Source organism: Heterocephalus glaber, unplaced genomic scaffold, assembly GCF_053883595.1.
Source record: "Heterocephalus glaber isolate CG9 unplaced genomic scaffold, H.glaber_assembly_v1.0 deba00001600, whole genome shotgun sequence".
In the NCBI taxonomy this organism is placed as follows: Eukaryota; Metazoa; Chordata; class Mammalia; order Rodentia; family Bathyergidae; genus Heterocephalus; species Heterocephalus glaber.
Window position 1 is genome coordinate 30133653 of NW_028258372.1, and position 19985 is coordinate 30153637.

Below are 19985 nucleotides of genomic sequence, written 5' to 3' on the forward strand. Positions count from 1 at the left end.
AGGTCACTCCACTGGGCCCTGGGTAATCAACCCTTTCAGTGTCTCTGGCTCCCCATTTCCAGGGAGCTGCTGTGAGGTGCCAACTAGGCAAGGGTCTCCCTGAGGAATTTCCAAAGCAGGTGGTTTCAAGTGAGTCTTTAAAACTTGACCATATGAACAAGAAAGGGGGCGGGGAGAAGACAGGGCGCATGCTCAAGAAATAAATAAATTCAAAGAACAAGGGCTAGAAGTCCCATTTGACCCAGCTATTCCCCTGCTGGGTATCCTCCTCAGAGAATTAAAAGAATCATACCACAGCGATACATGTGCACCCGTGTTCATAGCAGCACAGTTTGTAATAGCTAAAGCTTGGAAACAGCCCAAGCGCCCATCAACTGAAGACTGGATAAAGAAAATGTGGTTTTTTTTATAAAATGGAGTACTACTCAGCCATAAAGAACGAGAAGCTAGAGACATTTATAGCTAAATGGATGCATATTGAGGCCACAGTCTTAAGTGAAATAGATGGGACACGCGTGTGTAAATAACGAATAGTTCCTCTAAGTGTGAGAAACTGAAAGTGTAAATAAGGGTTAAAAGGATTAAAACGAATAATTGATAATCTGAAATAGGAAGAAAAGGTCCAAAGAGGTAGGGGAAGTGGGAGGGGAAGGGGAAAGGAAAGAAGGGAAAGGAAAAATTGTGAGAAAAGGAAAAAATGGAAACGAAGTCTATGTAAATAGGGAAGGGTGGAGGGGGTGAAGGGCGCACAGGGAATGGGGAAAAATAAGAACCAAATGCATCATGTACAGGTACAAGCACCCAATGATAAATGTGAACGTACTGTATACCTAAAATGCACCAATGAAAGAATTTAAGCAAACCAAACAAACAAATAAATAAAAAGGAAAGTTTAAAAACCCACTCTTCATTCAAAATAAGGCCACCGAACCCTGACTAGAAGCAGGGAGCAGAGCGACCTTTTGCTGCGGGAGATTCTGCCCCGTCCTGGGGAGGGCGAGTGCCCGGCGGCCCGCGGCCAACTTCGGCCGCCCCGCTGTCACGCCTCTGCAAAGGTCGCGGCGCTGCTCTCACTGAGGAGCCTCTGGGCTCCCAGGGCGCTCCCGCCCGCCGCCGCGCCTCGCCTGCCTGCGCACGACGCCGGAGCCGCGTACGTCAGCACCGCCCTCACTTCGAGACCCTTCCTCGGCAGCGTGACTGCTGCGGCCTGGCACTGGCCCCGCCCCGTGCCCGACTGAAACTGGCCAATCCGCGCTCCACGGGGGCGGGTACGGCACCGTGCAGCCCCGCCCGCGCACCAAAGCCCGGTTTAAATCCCGAGACGCTCGCCTCCCAGTCGGAGTTGTGCGGCTGCAGGGAAGATAATGCAAAGTGCTATGTTCTTGGCTGTCCAGCACGACTGTGTACCCATGGACAAGAGCGCAGGCAACGGATCCAAGAGCGAGGAGAAACGGGAAAAGATGAAACGAACGCTGTGAGTACGGCTTTTTTTCTCTATTCTGAGATCCCCCTGCTCACTGCTGACCAGTTTATTTTCCGTATAAACCTCTGGCCTCAGCTTTGACCTTGGCAAAAATTGTACCCTGCGCCTCCGCAGGAAAAAGTTAATTTATTACGTGGGGTTAATCTTTACTATGTACTTATCGTGCGAGGGAAGGCCACCTGGGTAGAGTTTAGGAACTGAGGGAAAATCTTGACATGAGGGAGGTGGTAGATGTGCAAAGATGTTGCAGGTTGGCTTTTTGTTCTGCATTTAGACGGAGAAAGGGGAAGTAAAAAGGGTCAAAATGCAGTATGTATATGTGCCAATACTCCGTGATGAATATATTCATTATGCATCTGAAATGTGTGATACTGAAAAATAAAATGATATCAGAATCCTGCAGCTGAAATGCGTCCCCGGCATTACTGCGTTGCATTGGGAGTTCTGATCAGCTTACACAAGTGCTAGATGGAGATGTTTTGGCTGATGCTGAATATATTCCTTTTAGATCCACTTTTGTATGTTACAGAGCAGATCTCACCTAGTCACGACTGTGAAATAAGTAATTGTTGTGCAGTATCTGCTTGAAGGAGCCCTGTGGGTGGGGAGAAGGCGAGCGCTGGTCGGGGCATCAGTCACACACCCCTCTTTGTACACAACCTCCTCGGGCTTAGTCCACAGCCTCCTGCTCTAAGGGTAGAAAGGGAAAGAGCATCAACTGGCTGAATGCATTTTAAGCATTGTCCTTTTCATGAAGTGAGAAATTCCGCAGAAGTGTGATTAACCTTGCAGAGAAATGGTCTTTTGTGGACCAGAAATAGCATTTGCATATTTCTGCGAGCTGAATTTATGCAAGCTATATTTATTAAATATCCTAGTGATTTTAGTCCTAAACCTAGTTGTAAAACTAGGTTCTATAGTCAGGTGAATGAATGAAATTGTGTTCAGTACATAACCTGCTGGGTTCAGATGTTAAGGGGATTAGAGTGTTACTTGAGTCTTGGTTTATCATATTTGATTTGTAGCTACTGGGTGACTTTATTCAGTAAAAATTCCTTCAGCTGCAATAGTATATTCAAGCATTGCCATTTAGTGAATTTCTTTTTTTTCTCTTTTTTAGCCTAAAAGATTGGAAAACCCGTTTGAGTTACTTTTTGCAAAATACTTCTACTCCTGGGAAGCCCAAAACCAGCAAGAAAAACAAACAGCAAACTTTCATCAAGTAAGTCAGGAATCTTGTACTTGCAAATATGAATCCCTGGCTACTGAACTGGAAGGGGAGCTCTGATGTGCACAAGTTAATGGGTGGAACTTCTCTTACAGGCCTTCTCCCGAGGAAGCACTGCTGTGGTCAGAAGCCTTTGATGAATTGCTAGCAAGTAAATGTAAGTTAATCTCTTGAATTCGATGCACTGCAAGTATCACAAGAGTCTAGAAAGGTTGTGTACACATCATAAATGAGCAGCTTGCAGAGGGGAATTTGACTTTACAATCTCTGTAGCAGAAAGCCTGCTTTTCTCTCATCTATTTCTCAGCATTTAGTCATGGAAATGCATGTGATACTCACTCTAGGTTGGCAAGAAAAATTAGCCTAAAAACTAAAATGACAGTTGCCCATAGTTAAGGTTGAGTCAGCTTTTCCATTACATGATCCCTAGTTACCAGAGAATTTATGGCTGTCCTATAAATATTTATTGTTGCATTGAAAGCAAAGTTAAGTGTATTTTTGTAGCAGAGTACCAATTTAAGCATTTTGCCTTCTAGCATCTTAGACTTTAAAAAGTTAAATTCTGAAGATTACAGGTTTGAGTGGAATCCAGAAAACTGCTAATGCTAATATTAGACAAACATAAGGAATTATTTGGTCATTCAGTTCTTTACATTCTGCGATTTTCTCTCCACTTCAGATGGTCTTGCTGCATTCAGGGCTTTTTTAAAATCTGAGTTCTGTGAAGAAAATATTGAATTCTGGTTGGCTTGTGAAGATTTCAAAAAAACCAAGTCACCCCAAAAGCTGTCCTCAAAAGCAAGAAAAATATATACTGACTTCATAGAAAAGGAAGCTCCAAAAGAGGTAAGAAGTTCCTCATTTCAGCAAAATTTGGACATCCTTAGCACCAAAGTAAAGCAAAAAAATTGCAAGCATCAAATTAAGTGCAGGTCAAAAGCAGTAAAAAGGATTTCCCTTCACTATCCTAAATTTCAATTAGGTTTAAGTTTCTACAGATTTGGCTGGTGAAGCTAATCACACATTAAATTTTTTGTTTTCAAATATTAAAGTTCAGTTTCTAACTCTGAATACCATATAAACCGCTTTTTTCTTTTTGGTTTTATTTCAGATAAACATAGACTTTCAGACCAAAACTCTGATTGCCCAAAATATACAAGAGGCTACAAGTGGCTGCTTTACAACTGCCCAGAAAAGAGTTTACAGCTTGATGGAGAACAACTCTTATCCCCGTTTCTTGGAGTCAGAATTCTACCAGGACTTGTGTAAAAAACCACAGATCACCACAGAGCCCCATGCCACATGAGATGAAAGAAGGAGTCCAAAAATGGAGAACATTTCTTTCTTTTTCCTAAAGGGAAAGGCTGAGACCTGCCAAAAAGACTGACCTTGAATTCAGCCTGAGTGTACAGGAAACATCACTCAGAACTATTGATTCAAAGTTGGGTAGAGAATCATCAGGAAGACAGTCTAGGTTACTGGTATCAGAGCAGCTTCCTGTGCAGTGTGATGAGCATAGAGAGGAATAATAGCTGAACGTGGTATATGTCACTAGAAAAGCAGGAAAGTGAGATGAAGATACAGTGTAGTGCTGTTGGTCCAGAAGCGTTTAAAATCAATAGATCTGGGATTATGTGGCCTTAGCTAGCTGGCTGTACATCTTTCCCTAAATCACTCCGTGTTATCACCTAGTGGTTTTAGTTTTAGTTTTAGTTTTTAGAGTTAAGTAACATTAAAATGTTTACTATGTGTAAGAGTATTGAAGTTCTTATGACTACAGATCATCAGTACTGTTGTCTCATGTATTGTTGAAACTGCAAAGGTCTGTTTGAATCGTAAAATGGTGTGTGAAATAGAATGAGTGCTATTGTGTAGAAAACTACAGTGTCCATTATGAGTGCCAAAAACTGTCTTGAAGGCAGCTAAATATTGAAGTGGTCTTTGAATACTTTTAATAAATTATTTTGATAAATAATGTCTTTAGTACTTTGAGTTCAGGTGTGATTCAGTAGATTTTGGTAACTGGAAATATGACAGATTCAAGGAAAAATATTCTAGTAAAGAAGAGACATCACAGTTGACCAGTTTTATGCCTGTTTAGTGAGCAACAACAGTTCTTGGAACTGAGAAATTATATTTGCAGGAAAGATACTCTTCTCTTTTGAACCTGTAAGCATTATGTGGACCTAAGAAAGTCAAATCACTCCCTAAACCACTCTGGGTTGAAGCTTTTTAATATAATCTTGTAAAAACCAAGCTTGGCTTTTAATAAAAATTAAAGCATTTACTTAGAGCCCTTCATGAGTACTAAGGACCAACTAAAAAAAAAATGGAGAGACAAGGATCAAAATTGTTCACATCACTAGGCTTCTTGATCAAGAAGCTAACCACGTGAATATAGGCCTGCATTTTTTATTATTTCCCTTGGTTCCAAGCTCTGCCAAGGTACTGGCATAAGCTTTCAAGAAACTTACATACAAACTGCTTCTAACATGATGGATCAATACAAAAATCTCGTAATTTTCCTGAATCTCCTGCCTTCATTTGACTGACAAAGAATCTGTTTATATTACACTAGATAATGATAAAGGCAAAAGAAGTGTGCACTTCTGTTTCTTAATCTAGCTGTGTGTTTTTTCCCAGATGAGTGAGAAAGGGCTTAAATCTCTTATTTTTCAAACTGGCTAATGTAAAAAGGAATGCCATTTGCTTCAGCAGGCTGCTTTTCGATCTCCTTTGCTCCCTACTTCCTCACGTTACACCTCCTGCCTTCTCCCTGGTATCTATGAGGTAGTAAGGGACTTTAGAAATTGTAAAGCACTATAAAGTGCTTTTCTTTCTGATTTACCAAAGGAAAAACTGAATGCCAGTAGTTTAAACACTGTTTCTATTGTGATTGTGCTATTTTTCACGTTCTCCAGACATTCTGGGAGCCAGCACAAGCTCCTGAGAGATTGAAAAACGTGACATTTCTTCAGAGAATAAGTTCGTCTTCATAAGCCTTGATTTGTAAAAGTTTTGACCAACAGAAACCCGGGAGTCGTGCCATCTAGCTACTTTGCCACCAGGTTCAGTTTGGCTCACCCCATGGCTCCCTCTGGCTTATTTTCTCACCACCCTGGTCAGAGTGCCACCATCTGAAGCCTAGACGGGTGCATTGTCTCACGTCTCCCTTTGCTCACTCTCCTCCCCACCTAATGGTTTTTCTGCTTTCTAATTCTAGGCACACTTTTCAGGCACAAACCTGATCTTGTCTTTTGTTGCTTGTAAATCCTTGACAGTTCTCCCAAACATTAGGATAAAAGTAGTATTCCTACCTACTATGGCCTCATACCTGCAAGGCTTGACCCTTCATTCCAACCGTTTCTGTGTTTCCCCCAGCTCTCTGTACAAGCTACGCTGGCCTACTTTGGTTCCCTTGGAGGTCCCATGCCCATTGGCCCCAAAAGGCTTTTGTACGTCTTTGTTCCTCTGCACCAAGTACAATTTTAGCTATTCCTCAGCTCTCACCTATCAGTGCAATTGCCACTACCCCAGGGAGGTCTACTCTGACCTCCTTACCCAGCCCCGATCCCTTTTTAGATGACTTCACGGCACCAGGTTCTCAAATTTAGAACATTTAACAGCTATAAATTGTCATTAATTTTTATAATTTATATGATAATCTTCAACTACAGCATGGATTTCACCTTGAGGACCTTGTGCCTTTTTCTGTTCACTGAATCCCAATGAGAGATACAGAAATAGTTATTGAATGAATAAGGCTTAAAATATAAGCAAATTCTGATGAAATAAGTATCTAAGACTGTACAGAAAAATAAGGACAAGATTTAGTGGTTTAGTTTGTTTTGGTTTGGTTTGGTTTGGTTTGTACAGATGGGGTCTGTAAGTTGTCCAGGCTGGCCTCAAACTCAAGTAATCCTGCTGCCTCAGCCTCCTGAGTAGCTGGGACTACATGCACATGCCACCGCACGCAACTTTTAAGTACAAGATTTTAAAAGCTCCACTGGTTGACATGTCCAAAATTATTTGTAAAACTTTTTTATTGGAAAAAAAAAGAAGCAGTACTTTTTACTAGGCTTACTGTTCTCTGTGACTTTTGACCTTTAGTACAAGTAGAACCCAGATTACAGTAAAGGGGGGAGGACTGCTAAAAGTACAGGCTTTATTCAGGTGACATTTTCCAATGCTCCCTAATGTGGAACAAACTGAAATAGATTTAAGATTAGAGACCACAAATCTCCACAAAGAAATGTTACTTAATGTTCTGCTTTCTTTGAGTTCACATGCACTTAGGGTCCAGTCTGTTTATTTTGATATTTCATTGTTCCTATATTTTAAGCACAAGGATGTTCCAAACTACAGTAATTTCATACAGCCACAATGAATAGAATACAAAATTACATCTTAACTATCATGTGAGCACAGAGAGGTAATACGTGAGCTTCATTGAAATCATTTAAAATGATCACCCAAACTGGCTATGGTGGTGCACACCTATAATTTCGGAACTCCGGGAGGGTGAAGCAGAAGGGTCACAAGTTTGAACTCAGCCTGGGCAACTTAGCAAGACCTTGCCTCAAAATATAAAATTTTAAAAGGGCTGGAGATATATAATTTAGTGCATAGATCCTGGATTCAATCCCCAGTACTTCAAAAACACAAAAATTTTCATAGGGAATAGGTCTTTAGCAGAAGTGTTTTTGTAGTTTTTGTATCTTAGCCACAAATCACAATAAAAGGAATTAGTCTCGCTTTATAGAGAACATCACCACTATTGAATGGTGAGCTCTGACACACACACAGAGATCTCCTGGGTCTGGCTCAAATGCCTTTTGAATCAATTTCAAGGCTCAGATCAAATTTCTCCTCCCTGAAATATTCTTAAAGTGTATCAGTCTTATTTTCCAACTTTATACTCAATAATAACCATTCCTATTTGTTCTATTTAATTTTCAGTGCAACTAATAAAGTTTCAGACATGGATGATAGTACCCATTGTGCATTGATAATCTGATAAACTCGTTCACTCCTTCAGTAGTTTATTAAGAAAGTCTTAAGTAAAAATGTATACAGTGACATAAACAATTTCATTTAAATATACTGCAATCCTTTGTAAAAATAAGACCTTTTAGGGAGTCTGTAATAATTTTTCATTTTAACTCTATATTTCTGCTTTGCAAATTTAGAGGAAACTAAAGTATGTGGATCTTGGATGGGGTCTGTTATGGTTTATATCTAGATATCTCCCCAAAGCCTCATGAGTTCATAGATGGAGCTTTTGTGAGGTCATTGGACCACAGGGGCATGATACTCATCAGTGGATTCGTTTACCAATACGTTTATAGCTAAATGTGATATTGAGAGGTGAAGCCTGATTGGAGGAGGAGGATCCCAGTGGGTATGGCCTGGAAGGGGCTATCTCCCCTCTTCCTCCCTTGATTCCTGTCTGCTTGCTGCCTGCTATGCCATGAGCAGTTTCCCCTCTGCCATGCCACCCTGCCTTGGAGCCAGCTGTGAACCAAAATAAAACTCTCCTTCCCTAAATTGTGGATGCCAGTTATTTTGTACCAGCAATGAAGAAAGTAACTAAAACAAGGTCTTAATGTCAAGTTTTCTCAAATCCCAAATTAATCTGCTATTTATATGTTTTAAAAAGTGCACTGACCCATATGGAAACTTCCCGTAGGAGTAAGGCTCTGTGTTTATCTTGCTGGAGTATATCTAAAACATGTACAGACGTCACACCAATATCAAAATAATGAAAAAGAAAAATGAAACAAATGGGAAAGTGAGAAGAAACTATTTCCTATAGTCTACTTTGGGGTGAGGAGGAACCTGATTTTTTTTAAGAAATGCATTTGCAACTTTGAATTTCATGGGCCTATTCCCAGCCCCCTCACAAACTACTCTGCCTTTAGCTTCAGAATGCAACCTCAGGTAATCTATAATGAGAGCATTTTGAAGCTGCACTACTGAAAGAACTAAGGAAAATATGCAGTGTGCATGAGCTGTAGTACAGTCCAAGAAGGATGAGACATAAAGCCTTGGTTGGAAAAGCAGATGGTGCTTGGTAGACCTTTGCCCTCTTTGCAGGGAACCTTACAATATCCACTTCCATTTGGCACAAAACAGTATATTCTCATACTGATGTGGCCACTGGGCATCCTAAACTAAATATCAAGACTTAACGTTCTATTTCTTTTGCATTTCTTCTAGCTCTGTTTCAGAACTCAAATCTACATATATCTTATAGAAGTGGCAGCAAACCTATTGCACATACCCTGCAGTGCACTGTTTGTACCATTGAAAGCTCTAAAACATTGGCCATCACTGTCCTATAACATTCTGTAAAAGTGCTAGGAAGATAAGCATAAGAATGCAATCGCACAGCTGAAGAAAATTAGGACTTTTTTAGTAAGAAAATGAATCTTTGTACACAATTGTTAATGTCAGTGCCACAATGCTAAATTTTTATGTGTATTTTGTATTTGTTCTAAAACTAGAATTAGCTGGGATTGCAGGCATGTGCCACCATGCCTGGCCTCTTCATCTTCTTAACAGTGCAAAAGTTTTTAATTCTGATAAACTCCAATTTATTGATTTTTCCTTTTATGAATCATGTTTTTTATATTAAGTCTAAGAATTTTCTGTGTAGCCCTATGTCCTAAAGATTTTCTATTTTTTTCCGAAAATTTTTGTCTAAAAGTTAAATGTCTTACATTTAAGGATCGATTCTGAATTTTCATGGGTTATGAAGCTTATTTATGTATTTAGCTTATGGAAGTATAATTGTTCCAGCACCATTCGTTTTGAGTCTCCCCCGCCCCCTTCCCCAGGAAGCCAGACAGAACTGAGACAGGCAAGAGCTAAGTGGTGCAAGAAAGCATTTAAAGAAGGAGACACTTATGACTGAATGTTCAGAAGAACTGGACACACAGATCAGCATGAGACAGGAGGGAATGGACCATGTAGACCCTGGAGAAAAGTCTGTGAGAAGCAAGATAGTCTGGTGTCTCTGCAGCAGCAGCTGGGTGATCTCAGGCTCTCAACCACGAACTAACTTGGCTTCAAGTTGCAGAGTTCAAACTTACGATTAAAATAGAAAAGGAGAACTAAACAGTCACTTGGAAGAGAAAACTAATCATATGGCTGGTACCATTAAACAACTATAACAAAGATTGCGCCAGGCTGAGAAAGGCTGTCTGTCTGCTGAGCTGGACAACCACATCGTTAACAGGACTTTAGAGAAAAGATCAACAGTCTGCAGCTGGAAGAGGAGGATCTCACCAAGCAGTGGAACAGCTTGAGTTGGAATGTTTAGTTCTATTTTATGGGAAAAAGAAAGACAGTTACAAGCCGAGTGTGGTGATGCACACCTGTAATCCCAGCACTCTGAGAGGCTGAGGCAAGAGGATCACAAATTTGAGCCCAGCCTGAATATCCTGATGACTTGGTAAGATCTTGTCTCAAAATAAAAAAAAATTTTAAAGGCTGGGACGTAGATGAGAATATATCCCAAGTTCAATTTCCAGTTCCAAAACAAAGAAAAGAAGGACAGAAAGGAAGGAAGGAAGGAAGGAAGGAAGGAAGGAAGGAAGAGAAAAGAAAAAAAGAAAAGAAAAGAAGAAAAGAAAAAGAAAAGAAAAAAGAAAAGAAAGGAAGGCAGGCTACAAAACAGCAGAAGCATCTCAAGAAAGAGTCCCAGAAGCCTGAATCCAAGGATGGGAAATACAAAATTCAAGAGGAAAATATTACACTAAAAAAGCCCCTGGAAGAAAGCCACAGGTTGCAGGCTCACTCTATAAATAGCAGGATCAGACACTTCTCTCTGAAAGGGTGCAGGTGGGTCAGCTCTGCTAGGAAGATGGCAGCCTGGTGAAGAATGTGTGCAAAAACTGCAGAGGAACCTTCTGTCATGCCTATTCAACAAACGACTCTTCCTTCCAGTGTCAAGACTGAGTGAGTTTGCAATCACTGTCATAAAAGCTGGTGGAGCAGAATTCCACCAGCCCATAATAAGACGGGAGGTCAAGACCAGGACCCAACATTCATGCAGAAACAGTCCCTACCTGTGTGAGACGTCAGGATCTCCTAAAGCTCAGTCCTTAGAATCAACTAAGAGTTGATAGTCACAGAAAGACCTGGCTTGAAAACCTAACTTTCTACCCAAATGCATAGAATGTACAACACCAGGAATGAACCCTAATACAAGTGTGGACTTTTGGAGATAATGATGTATCAGTGTAGGTTCATGATTTTGTAGTAAAAGTACCACAGTAGTGCAGGACATTGATAATGAGGGAGGACACTGACAATGAATGTGAGGGCGAGGGGTATGTGGGAAATCTCACCATCTTCCTCTAGTTTTATCCTGAACTTAAAACTGCTCTGAAAAAATAAGTCCAGTCTTTAAAAACAAACAAAGAGAAAAAGCTAACTGCCTTTGGGCATGTTATTTAACTGCTCTAAGTCTCGGTTTCTTTATTTCTAAAATCGGGCTATTAATACCTACTTTACTAGTACAGATTAATTGAGATGGTATAAAGTGCTTAGAGTGGTACTCAGCAGATAGAAAGCTGTCACCAAAAATGGTTAAAAGTATGAGCTGCGAGTCAGATATCTGAGAGTCACATTCTTATTATCTGTCTGGCAGGTGGTCACCTCTCAGCAAACAAGAACTGACATTAGAAGGCTTTGTCACTTCCTGATTTCATCTCTAGAACTCTCTTTACCTTAGGATAAATCACTCGGATTTCACACAATAGAATTTACTCTCTTGGAGGATGCATTTAATATCTGTAATCTCCCAGATATTTGTTCTAGTAGAATTTATATTGAAATTTTTCTCTGTAGGCAGTTTTCCTGCTTTTTCATTTTCCCTTCCTCTAAGAACATGTGTTTCTCTTCTGAATATTAGAATCACATGGGAGGGAAATTAAATATATTCTCATGGTATCAATTACCCTGTAGACATTTATAATAAAGTTAATACCAGAGGGAGGATTTTGGGATAAATTTATGCCTGGGAAGAAAACATCATGTATAAAATATAATAAAGTATAAATCAATCAAACACTAAATATAACAAAACCCTTTCTTCTTCAGTGCACTGAAACAGTTGTTTTTAAATCCTCTTCCACTGCCCAGAAAGCTTCATTGTGATAAGGAACCACGGTTTAATTCAGCCACATTCTCAAAGTGTGCTTGTTTTCAGAAGCTTCTCTGAAAGGTAGATAATCATACTCAAATTTTTACTGTGCTTTTTAATGGATTAAATGGCATTGTACATGTGAAATAAGTCATTTGTTTTCAGATATGGCAAAATTGCAGTTTTATCTACAATGACAGAAAATTCAACTAAAATAATTGTGGAGTTCCTTGCAATAACCGATGAGTCAGGGTCTGCTCGGGTTGACTCAGGAGGGGGAAGACTGCCAACACATGTAGAAGATGGGGTGCTTTGTCAACTCCGGCAGAGATGTGCCTTGTGGGGAAAACAAGGTAGCTCCTGGGGGGACATCAGATGAAAGTTAACTATTCACCCAAATTGTCACCATGCCCTGCTTGCCTGCCTTACTACCTAAAACAAGCATCTGTGCCCGAAAGAACTCTATGCCTTTGTTGTTCCTCAATAAATCTGGGGGTCTGAGTCAATTCAGGGCTTCACTCCATTCTGGTGTAGTACCCTGCCCCCTGACAAAGATATTCTCTGTCTTTCACATCCTCACTGGTCTCTAACAGGGTTTGCTGGCCTGAACTTGGCAAATAGCTACTTTTTTAAATGTAGTTACAATACGGTATAACAGTCTTATATAACCGGTTTCTTAGCTTTTAATATGATCTATTTTTTCAAACAACCCTATGAAGTATAAAGAAAATATTTTTATAAGACAGATGAATTAAATGAGGCAAAAATATGAACTGACTTACCTTTGATCCTAGACTCACCATGGAGCCATGACTTGGTAAACCCATCTTCAGCTGGAAATATCATAAGTGGAAACTGCATTTAAGATTCCTAACCTACTGAGTGTCACAGCTTAGCAACACAGTGAGTGCACTACAGGGGATCAGTTGTTTACCCTTGTAATTGCATGGCTTCTGCTCCCTAGAATCTTGGTATCACTAACCTGAAAAAAAGTAGAATTCAAAATTTGAATTACAGCTCTACTGAACGCTTATCACTTTAGCACCATTATAAAGTTAAACTCCCAGAAGTTGAGGATTGTCTGAGGAAATAGAAGAGCTCTACTCGGGGACACTAACCTCAAACCCATGATATTTCTGCTGGCCTCCCCCTGTTGTCTGGTTTATTCTTATTAATTTATTAACTCTTTACGAGCTTTGAATGAAAGTGATCAGGCTTTTTATGGCCATTACACAAAGCCTCCAATATACCAGTTTTGTATCATCCCCACATTGCTCAAGATTTTACATTTTGTCATCTATGTTTTGAAAGTCTTTCAATGATTCTCAACATGATTTTGGTGCGACAAAACATCGTGAAATGTGGATTGCAATAGTCATATAGTACAATGTTTGTTTTTCACAGACTTCTATGGCATTTTAGTCATTGCTCAATATTCTTTCAGTTCAAGTCAGGAAAGCCACACAGTCTTTAGAGTAAAAGGGATCGACAAGCTTATTTCACTAGGATGGCAGTGGTGCACCTGTTAGAGGTTCAGATCACTGTTGCCAAGTTTCTTTTTCCTTACAGGTGCAACTCTGGAAAGAAGAAAATACCTGTCTTTTAGGTTTTATATATAAAAAGAAATAAGTGAATGAACTCAAAAAAGGACTTAGTCTCGTTTAAATCACATACCTACACTTTAATTCAGTCGTAGCAGGGCAAGATGCTGTGATTGTCAGGCTAAGCAGAATGATATAGCTCCAAAGGAAAGATCATGTTTTTTGCTTCTGTGGGCTTCTGGGAGCTTCGGAGTCCAAAGGTGGGTCCAAGGTTTCTTTCCCCAGCTTAATTATTTTATGGTAGTACAAACTTGTTTGCTAATGTCCTGTAAAAGCCCAGATAAATGAATTATATAACCAGTGGCCTAGGGAGACAAGCAAACATCACATTTATTTGAAGACTCATGTTTTGTCTAAACACTCATTTTTTTATAAAATACTTCCTAATTTTCCCATTTAAGTTTAAGAAATTATAAATTTAAAATATTAATAAATTACATTGTCATTCCAGAAAGATGTACCATGTTCCTGTGATTTTCAATTATTCAGGATTAATAAAGGTAATTTGAGCATATGACTGTACTCTCAGCTACTTGGGAGCCTAAGACAGAAGGACTGGCCAACATAGTGAGAGACACTGTCAAAAAAGAAAACAGTCAAGATTTTCTCCATAATAAACTCCTTGTTTTGTTTGGTTTTGCACAATATATCTCCACATCACCCTCCCACCTTTGGTGGTTCTGGGGACAGATCTCAGGCCTGCACACATGGTAAAAGGAACTTGTACTTTTTTTTTTTTTCTTTTTTTGGTACCGGGGATCGAACTCAGGTCCTTGCACTTGCGAGGCAGGTGATGGAACCACTGAGCTAAATCCCCAGCCCGCTAGTTGTACTTTTTTTAAAATTAATTTTATTGGTACATTTAAGGTATACAACATAATGACTTTCCTCATTGGAAATTTGTACCTTTATAAAATCTCTCTTGGTTCTTATTGTTTCCCCATACCCCTGCCCTCCCTTAACCCCTCCATCCCTCCCTATTTACAAAGACTTTGTGTCCATTTTTTTCATTTTCTCATATTAATTCCATTTCCTTCTTTCCCTTCCCCTACCCCTCCCACCTCCCCTTCCCCTTTGGCCCTTTTCTTCCTATTTTACATTATCTATTATACATTTTAGTCCTTATTTACACTTTCAGTTTGTCACACTAGAGAAACTATTTGATATTTACACATGTGTGTCCTATTTATTTCGCTAAAGAGTATTGGCTCCATGTGCATCCATTTAGCTATAAATGTCTCTAATTTCTCATTTTTATGGCTGAGTAGTACTCCAATTTATTTTTAAAAACCCACATCTTCTTTAACCAGTCTCTAGTTGATGGGCAATTGGGCTACTTCCAAGTTTTATCTATTACAAACTGTGCTGCTATGAACATGGGCGCACATATATCACTGTGGTATGATTCTTTTAATTCTTTGGGGAAGATCCCCAGCAGTGGAATAGAGGGGTCAAATGGGACTTCCAGTCCTAGTTCTTTGAGGTATCTCCATACTGATTTCCACAGTGCTTGCACCAGTCTACACTCCCACCAGCAGTGGAGCAGGGTTCCTCTTTCCCCACAGCCCCGCCAGCATTTGTTATTGGTTGATTTCATGATAGCAGCCATTCTTTCTGGAGTGAAGTGCAATTTTAACGTTGTTTTCATTTGCATCTCTCAAATGACCAGTGATGATGAACATTTTTTTCATGTATTTATTTGCTATTTCTACTTCTTTGTCTGAGAAATGTCTGTTCATTTCAGATGCCCATTTTTAGATTGGGTCTTTAAATTTGGGAGGTCTGATTTTTTTTAATTCTTTATACTTTCTAGATAGTAGACCTTTGAGGAACAGCAGGTGAAAATTTTTTCCACATTGTGGGTTGTCTCTTCACACTGTGGGTGGTTTCTCTTACTGTGCAGAAGCTTTTTAATAAGAAGAGATCCCACTTGTTGATTGTGCTAGTTCATGGGCAACTGAGGTTTTGTTCATAAAATCTTTTCCTACACCAATGTCTTCAAGAGTTCTACCTAACTTCTGTTCCAGCCAGTTCAGCGTTTCTGTTTTCAAATTTAGATCTTTAATCCACTTCGATTTTAATTAAGTGCATGGGGAGAGATATAGGTCTAATTTTAATCCTTGGCAAGTTGAAACCCAATTTTTCCAGCACCATTTATTAAAGAGGCTCTCTTTCCTCCAGTGACGGTGTTTAGCTCCTTTGTCAAAGATGAGGTGGCTGAGTGTGTCAGGAGTTGTTTCTGCATCTTCTAATCTGTTCCATGGCTCCTCAGGTCTGTTTCTTTGCCTGTATGATACTGTTTTTTTATCACAGAAGCTTGGTAGTATAGTCTCAACTTGGGGGTTGTGATACTCCCTACCTTGTCTCTGTTGCCAAGAATTGCTTTTGCTATTCTAGATCTCCTCTTGTTTCAAATTCATTTTTGGATTGTTTTCTCAAGGTCCATGAAGTATGCTGCTGGGATTTCAATTGGGATCACACTGAATGTATATGACAGTTTTAGAAGTATGGTCATTATGTTGATTCTTCCTATCCAGGAGCAAGGGATGTCTTTCCATTTTCTGATATCATTTTCAATCTCTCTTTTCAGAATGCTACAGTTTTCAGAGAAGAGGTCTTTGATTTCTTTTGTTAGGTTGATTCTTAGGCATTTCAGGGGGTTTTGATGCTATTGTGAAAGGAATTGTTTGCCTTGTTTATCACTCAGTAAGTCTCGTATTCGTGTAGAGGAAAGCTATGGATTTTCGTGTGTTGACCTTGTATCTAGCTATTTTACTGAATTTGGTTATTAAGTCTAGAAGGCTTTTGGTGGAGTTCTTAGGGTTTTCTATATAGAGTATCATGTCATCTGCAAATAATGACAATTTGACTTCTTCATTTCCTTTCTTTATTCATTTCATTGCTTTCTCTTGCCTAACTGCTGTGGCTAATATTTCCAAAACTATATTGAACAGGAGTGGTGATAGTGTACATCCTTGTCTTGTTTCTGATTTTGTTGTGAAGGATGTCAATTCTTGACCATTTAGTATGATATTGGCTGTTGGATTTCATAGATGGGTTTTATCAGATTGAGGTAGAGGCCATCTATTCCAATTTTTTGTAGGGTTTTTATCATAAATGCATGTTGGATTTTGTCAAATGCTTTTTCTGCGTCTATGGAGATAATCATATGGTTTTTGTCCTTGGCTCTATTGATATAGTGTATTACATTGATTGATTTTCGTATATTGAACCATCCCTGCATCCCTGGGATGAATCCCACTTGATCAGGGTGTATGACCTTCTTGATGATCTTCTGCATTCTATTTGCCAGTATCTTATTAAGGATTTTTGCATCTATGTTCATTAGTAAAATTTGCCTATATTTCTCTTTCAGTTGAGTCTTTCTCTGCTTTGGGGATCAAGGTGATGCTTATTTCTAGGGATGAATTTGGGAGTATCACTTCCCTTTCAATTTCGTTGAAAAGTTTAAACAGTAGTGGCAGTAGTTCCTCTCTAAATGTCTTGTAGAATTCAGCAGTGAAGCCTTCAGGCCTTGGGCTTTTCTTAGTTGGTAAGTTTGTAATTACATTTTCAATTTCATTGATGGATATTGAATTGTTTAGAATTTTTAGGTCCTCTTTGTTCAACTGTGGTAATTCATACGTATCTAGGAATCTGTCCATTTCTTCTGTGTTTTCCATCTTACAGGAGTATAGGTTCTGGAAGTAGGTATTGATGATCCTCTGGATTTCTGCTGGGTCTGTTGTAATTTCACCCTTTTCATTCCTAATTGCATGGATTTGGGCCTTTTCTCTCCTTTTTCTGATAAGGTTGGCTAAGGGTTTGTCAATTTTGTTGATTCTTTTGAAGAACCAACTCTTGGCTTCATTGATTTTTCGTATGTTCTCATTGATTTCTGCTCTGATCTTTAAAATTTCCTCCCTTGTATGAGCTTTGGGGTTGTCCTGCTCTTCTTTTTCTAGAAGCTTGGGGTTCAGCATCAGGTTAATTACTTAAACATGTTCTATGAGTAAGTATGTGGTCTATTTTGGAGAATGACTCATATGCAACTGAAAAGAATGTGTATTCTCATTTTGTGGGGTGGATCACTCTGTGAACATCTGTTAAATTCATTTGTTCAAGAGTTTAATTGAGTTCTAGTATTTCATTGCTTACTTTTTTTGTCTGGTTGATCTATCTATTTGTGACAGTGGGGTATTGAGGTCCTTCACTACTACTGTATTAGTGCTTATTTGATTTTTTTCATGTCCGTTAATATTGGTTTTATATAGTTGGGCGCACTAGTGTTTGGTGCATAGATATTTATGATTGTCATCTCTTCCAGTTGGATTGTTCCCTTTACAAGGATGTAGTGTCCTTCTTTGTCTCTCTTAGTCAGTGTTGTTTTGAAATCCACTTGATCTGCAAAGGGGATAGCTACTCCTGCTTTTTGGGGGGTTCCTGTCACATGGAGTATTGTTTCCCACCCTTTAACTTTCAGTCTATGAATTTCTTTTTTAATTTAGTTTGTTTCATGTATGCAGCATATTGTTAGATCTTGCTTCTTGACCCATTCTGCCAGTCTATTTCTTTTGATTGGTGAATTCAGACCATTAACAATGATGGTTCTAACTGATACATATTAACTTATCATTGTCATGACTTTTTCTTTTTGTTGGATTCTCTCTCTTTATGTTTAATTTCTTGTCGTGCCTGTTGGATTCATTCTGCTGGGCTTCCTAGGGTTGTGATTCTCCTTGTCTTTTCCTAGGATATTGTCTAAAATATTTTGGAGTGCTGGTTTGGTATTCATGAAGTTCCTAAGGTACTCTTTGTCATGAAAGTATCTTATTTCTCCATCAATTTTGAAAGATAGTTTTGCAGGGTACATCAATCTGGGTTGGAGGCTGTTTTCCTTTAGGGTTTGAAACATGTCACTCCAAGCTCTTCTTGCCTTGAGGGTTTGTGTTGAGAAGTCTGCTGTGATTCTGATGGGCTTTCTTTTGTATGTGATTTGTTTCTTTTCTCTAACTGCTTGTAGAAATTTGTTCTTCTGTTGTGTTTCTGGAATCTTAACAATTATATGCCTATGTGTAGATTTTTTTTATCAAGGCTAGTTGGAGTCCTGTATGCCTCACTTATCTGTATGTCAAGTTCTTTTCCCCTGCTCGGGAAGTTTTCTGCCATCACTTCCATGAACAGTTTTTTTAATGTCATCTGCACTCTCTCCTCTTTCTTCATTGACTCCAGTCACTCTTATGTTATTTTTCTTTGCATCGTCTAGCAGCTGCTGGATTGATTTCTCATAGTCCCTTACTATTTGAAAGAAATCTTTCTTTTCCTGGTCAAAAATTGCAATCTTATCTTCTATTTCTGAAATTCTGTCCTCACATTGGCTCATTCTGCTGTGTAAACTTTCAAAGGAGTTTTTAATCTCCTGGAAATCTATTTGCATCAGTTTTATGGATTCCATTTGCTTCCTATGTTAGGATTACATCATGTTCCTCTGCTCCTCTATTTTTTTATCTGTGTCCTCTCTAGATTTATTAATCATATCTTGCACTATGAGCACAATCTCTGCTGTTATCTGAGAAATTATTTCTGATTTCATGTTTTCCAGTTCCTCTTTTGTTGCCAGTTCAGGGAGTCCAGGTGGTTGAGTATCAGATTGTTCCATCTCATTTCCCTTTGAGGTTGCTTTAGGTGATCTGGAAGTCTGGATTTGAGACTTGTTTACGTGTCTTCTCATTTCAAGGAGGTGTTGTGCTGCTGGCACCCGCACCGCTCACCTCTTCTGTGCTTTGCATGACTCTGCTCCTTGGATCTGGGGGCAGTGGTATGGCAGCCTGGACGGCTCCTCCTCAGTGCTAGGGGTAGCTCTGCTCCTCTGTGCTGGCGGCAGTGATACGGCAGCCCAGAAGGCTCACCTCCTCAGTGCTGGGGGCAGCTCTGCTCCTCTGTGCTGGAGATCTCCAATGCATTTTCTTTTTTTTGTTGTTGTTGTTTTGTTTTGTTTTTGGTACCGGGTATTGAACTTGGGTCTTTGCGCTTGCGTAGCAGGTGGCGAAACCACTGAGCTAAATCCCCGGCCCTCCAATGCATTTTCTTAACAGCATATTCTTAGATCAATAAAAGGATCACAGAGATTGTCACATTCTCCCATAAAAGGCCATGAGGGGTCACAAAACCAAAGCAGGCCAGGTTCAGGGACTCACTACTTATTCCCGCACCACCAAGCAATAGAAACAGTGACAGGAACACCGAAACACACGTGCACACAGGGAACAGTTGGAACTATGACCAGGAAGTTGTTCTTGACTTCTTAGCTGTAATTTATTTTCAAAATTATTTTAAAACAGAGAAACAAGAGGCACATGGTAGATTAGTACTACTTGCCAGACAGGGAAAATTGTACAAAGATAAATATGGAGGAACAACGTAAAAACAATTCTGTTTATTTACAAGAAGATTTTCTTTTCTTTCTTTCAATAAAGTTGGATGATTTTCTAAAACATACTTATTTAATAATTTATTTACCTT

The 19985-nt window shown here is 39.3% G+C and overlaps 1 protein-coding gene and 2 long non-coding RNA genes across 11 annotated transcripts in view; 1 reads left to right on the top strand and 2 right to left on the bottom strand.

Moving 5' to 3' along the window:
- Positions 1–1143, bottom strand: part of LOC106010911 (uncharacterized) — a 169453-nt gene extending 168310 nt beyond the window's left edge. For 2 of the 4 annotated variants that reach the window (XR_015444195.1, XR_015444194.1), the window contains exon 1: positions 905–1142. This is a non-coding gene — a long non-coding RNA (uncharacterized LOC106010911). Of the gene's footprint in view, positions 1–904 lie in introns of all 4 variants that reach the window. The other 2 variants (XR_015444193.1, XR_002388831.2) reach the window with 2 other exon arrangements.
- A 135-nt stretch (positions 1144–1278) lies between these two features.
- Rgs2 (regulator of G protein signaling 2) lies at positions 1279–4686 on the top strand. The gene is made up of 5 exons (XM_004862770.4): positions 1279–1474; positions 2604–2705; positions 2807–2868; positions 3391–3557; positions 3823–4686. Exons 1-5 carry the CDS (start codon positions 1365–1367, stop codon positions 4015–4017), a joined length of 636 nt encoding a protein of 211 aa, XP_004862827.1. The 5' UTR covers positions 1279–1364; the 3' UTR covers positions 4018–4686.
- A 93-nt stretch (positions 4687–4779) lies between these two features.
- The window catches only part of LOC101699653 (uncharacterized), a 128129-nt gene continuing 112923 nt past the window's right edge, over positions 4780–19985 (bottom strand). For 4 of the 6 annotated variants that reach the window (XR_015444187.1, XR_015444188.1, XR_015444189.1 and 1 more), the window contains 4 exons: positions 13537–13729; positions 13385–13439; positions 12645–12844; positions 4780–12222 (listed from right to left, as the gene is read on the bottom strand). This is a non-coding gene — a long non-coding RNA (uncharacterized LOC101699653). Of the gene's footprint in view, positions 12223–12644; positions 12845–13384; positions 13458–13536; positions 13730–19985 lie in introns of all 6 variants that reach the window. The other 2 variants (XR_015444192.1, XR_015444191.1) reach the window with 2 other exon arrangements.

Excerpts from the sequence above, each read along its gene's own strand:
- Rgs2 (XM_004862770.4), top strand. The coding sequence starts at position 1,365 with ATGCAAAGTGCTATGTTCTTGGCTGTCCAGCACGACTGTGTACCCATG. Across the intron at positions 1,475-2,603 it reads GAAAAGATGAAACGAACGCT|CCTAAAAGATTGGAAAACCC; the intron begins GTGAGTACGGCT and ends TCTCTTTTTTAG. Across the intron at positions 2,869-3,390 it reads TGAATTGCTAGCAAGTAAAT|ATGGTCTTGCTGCATTCAGG; the intron begins GTAAGTTAATCT and ends TCTCCACTTCAG.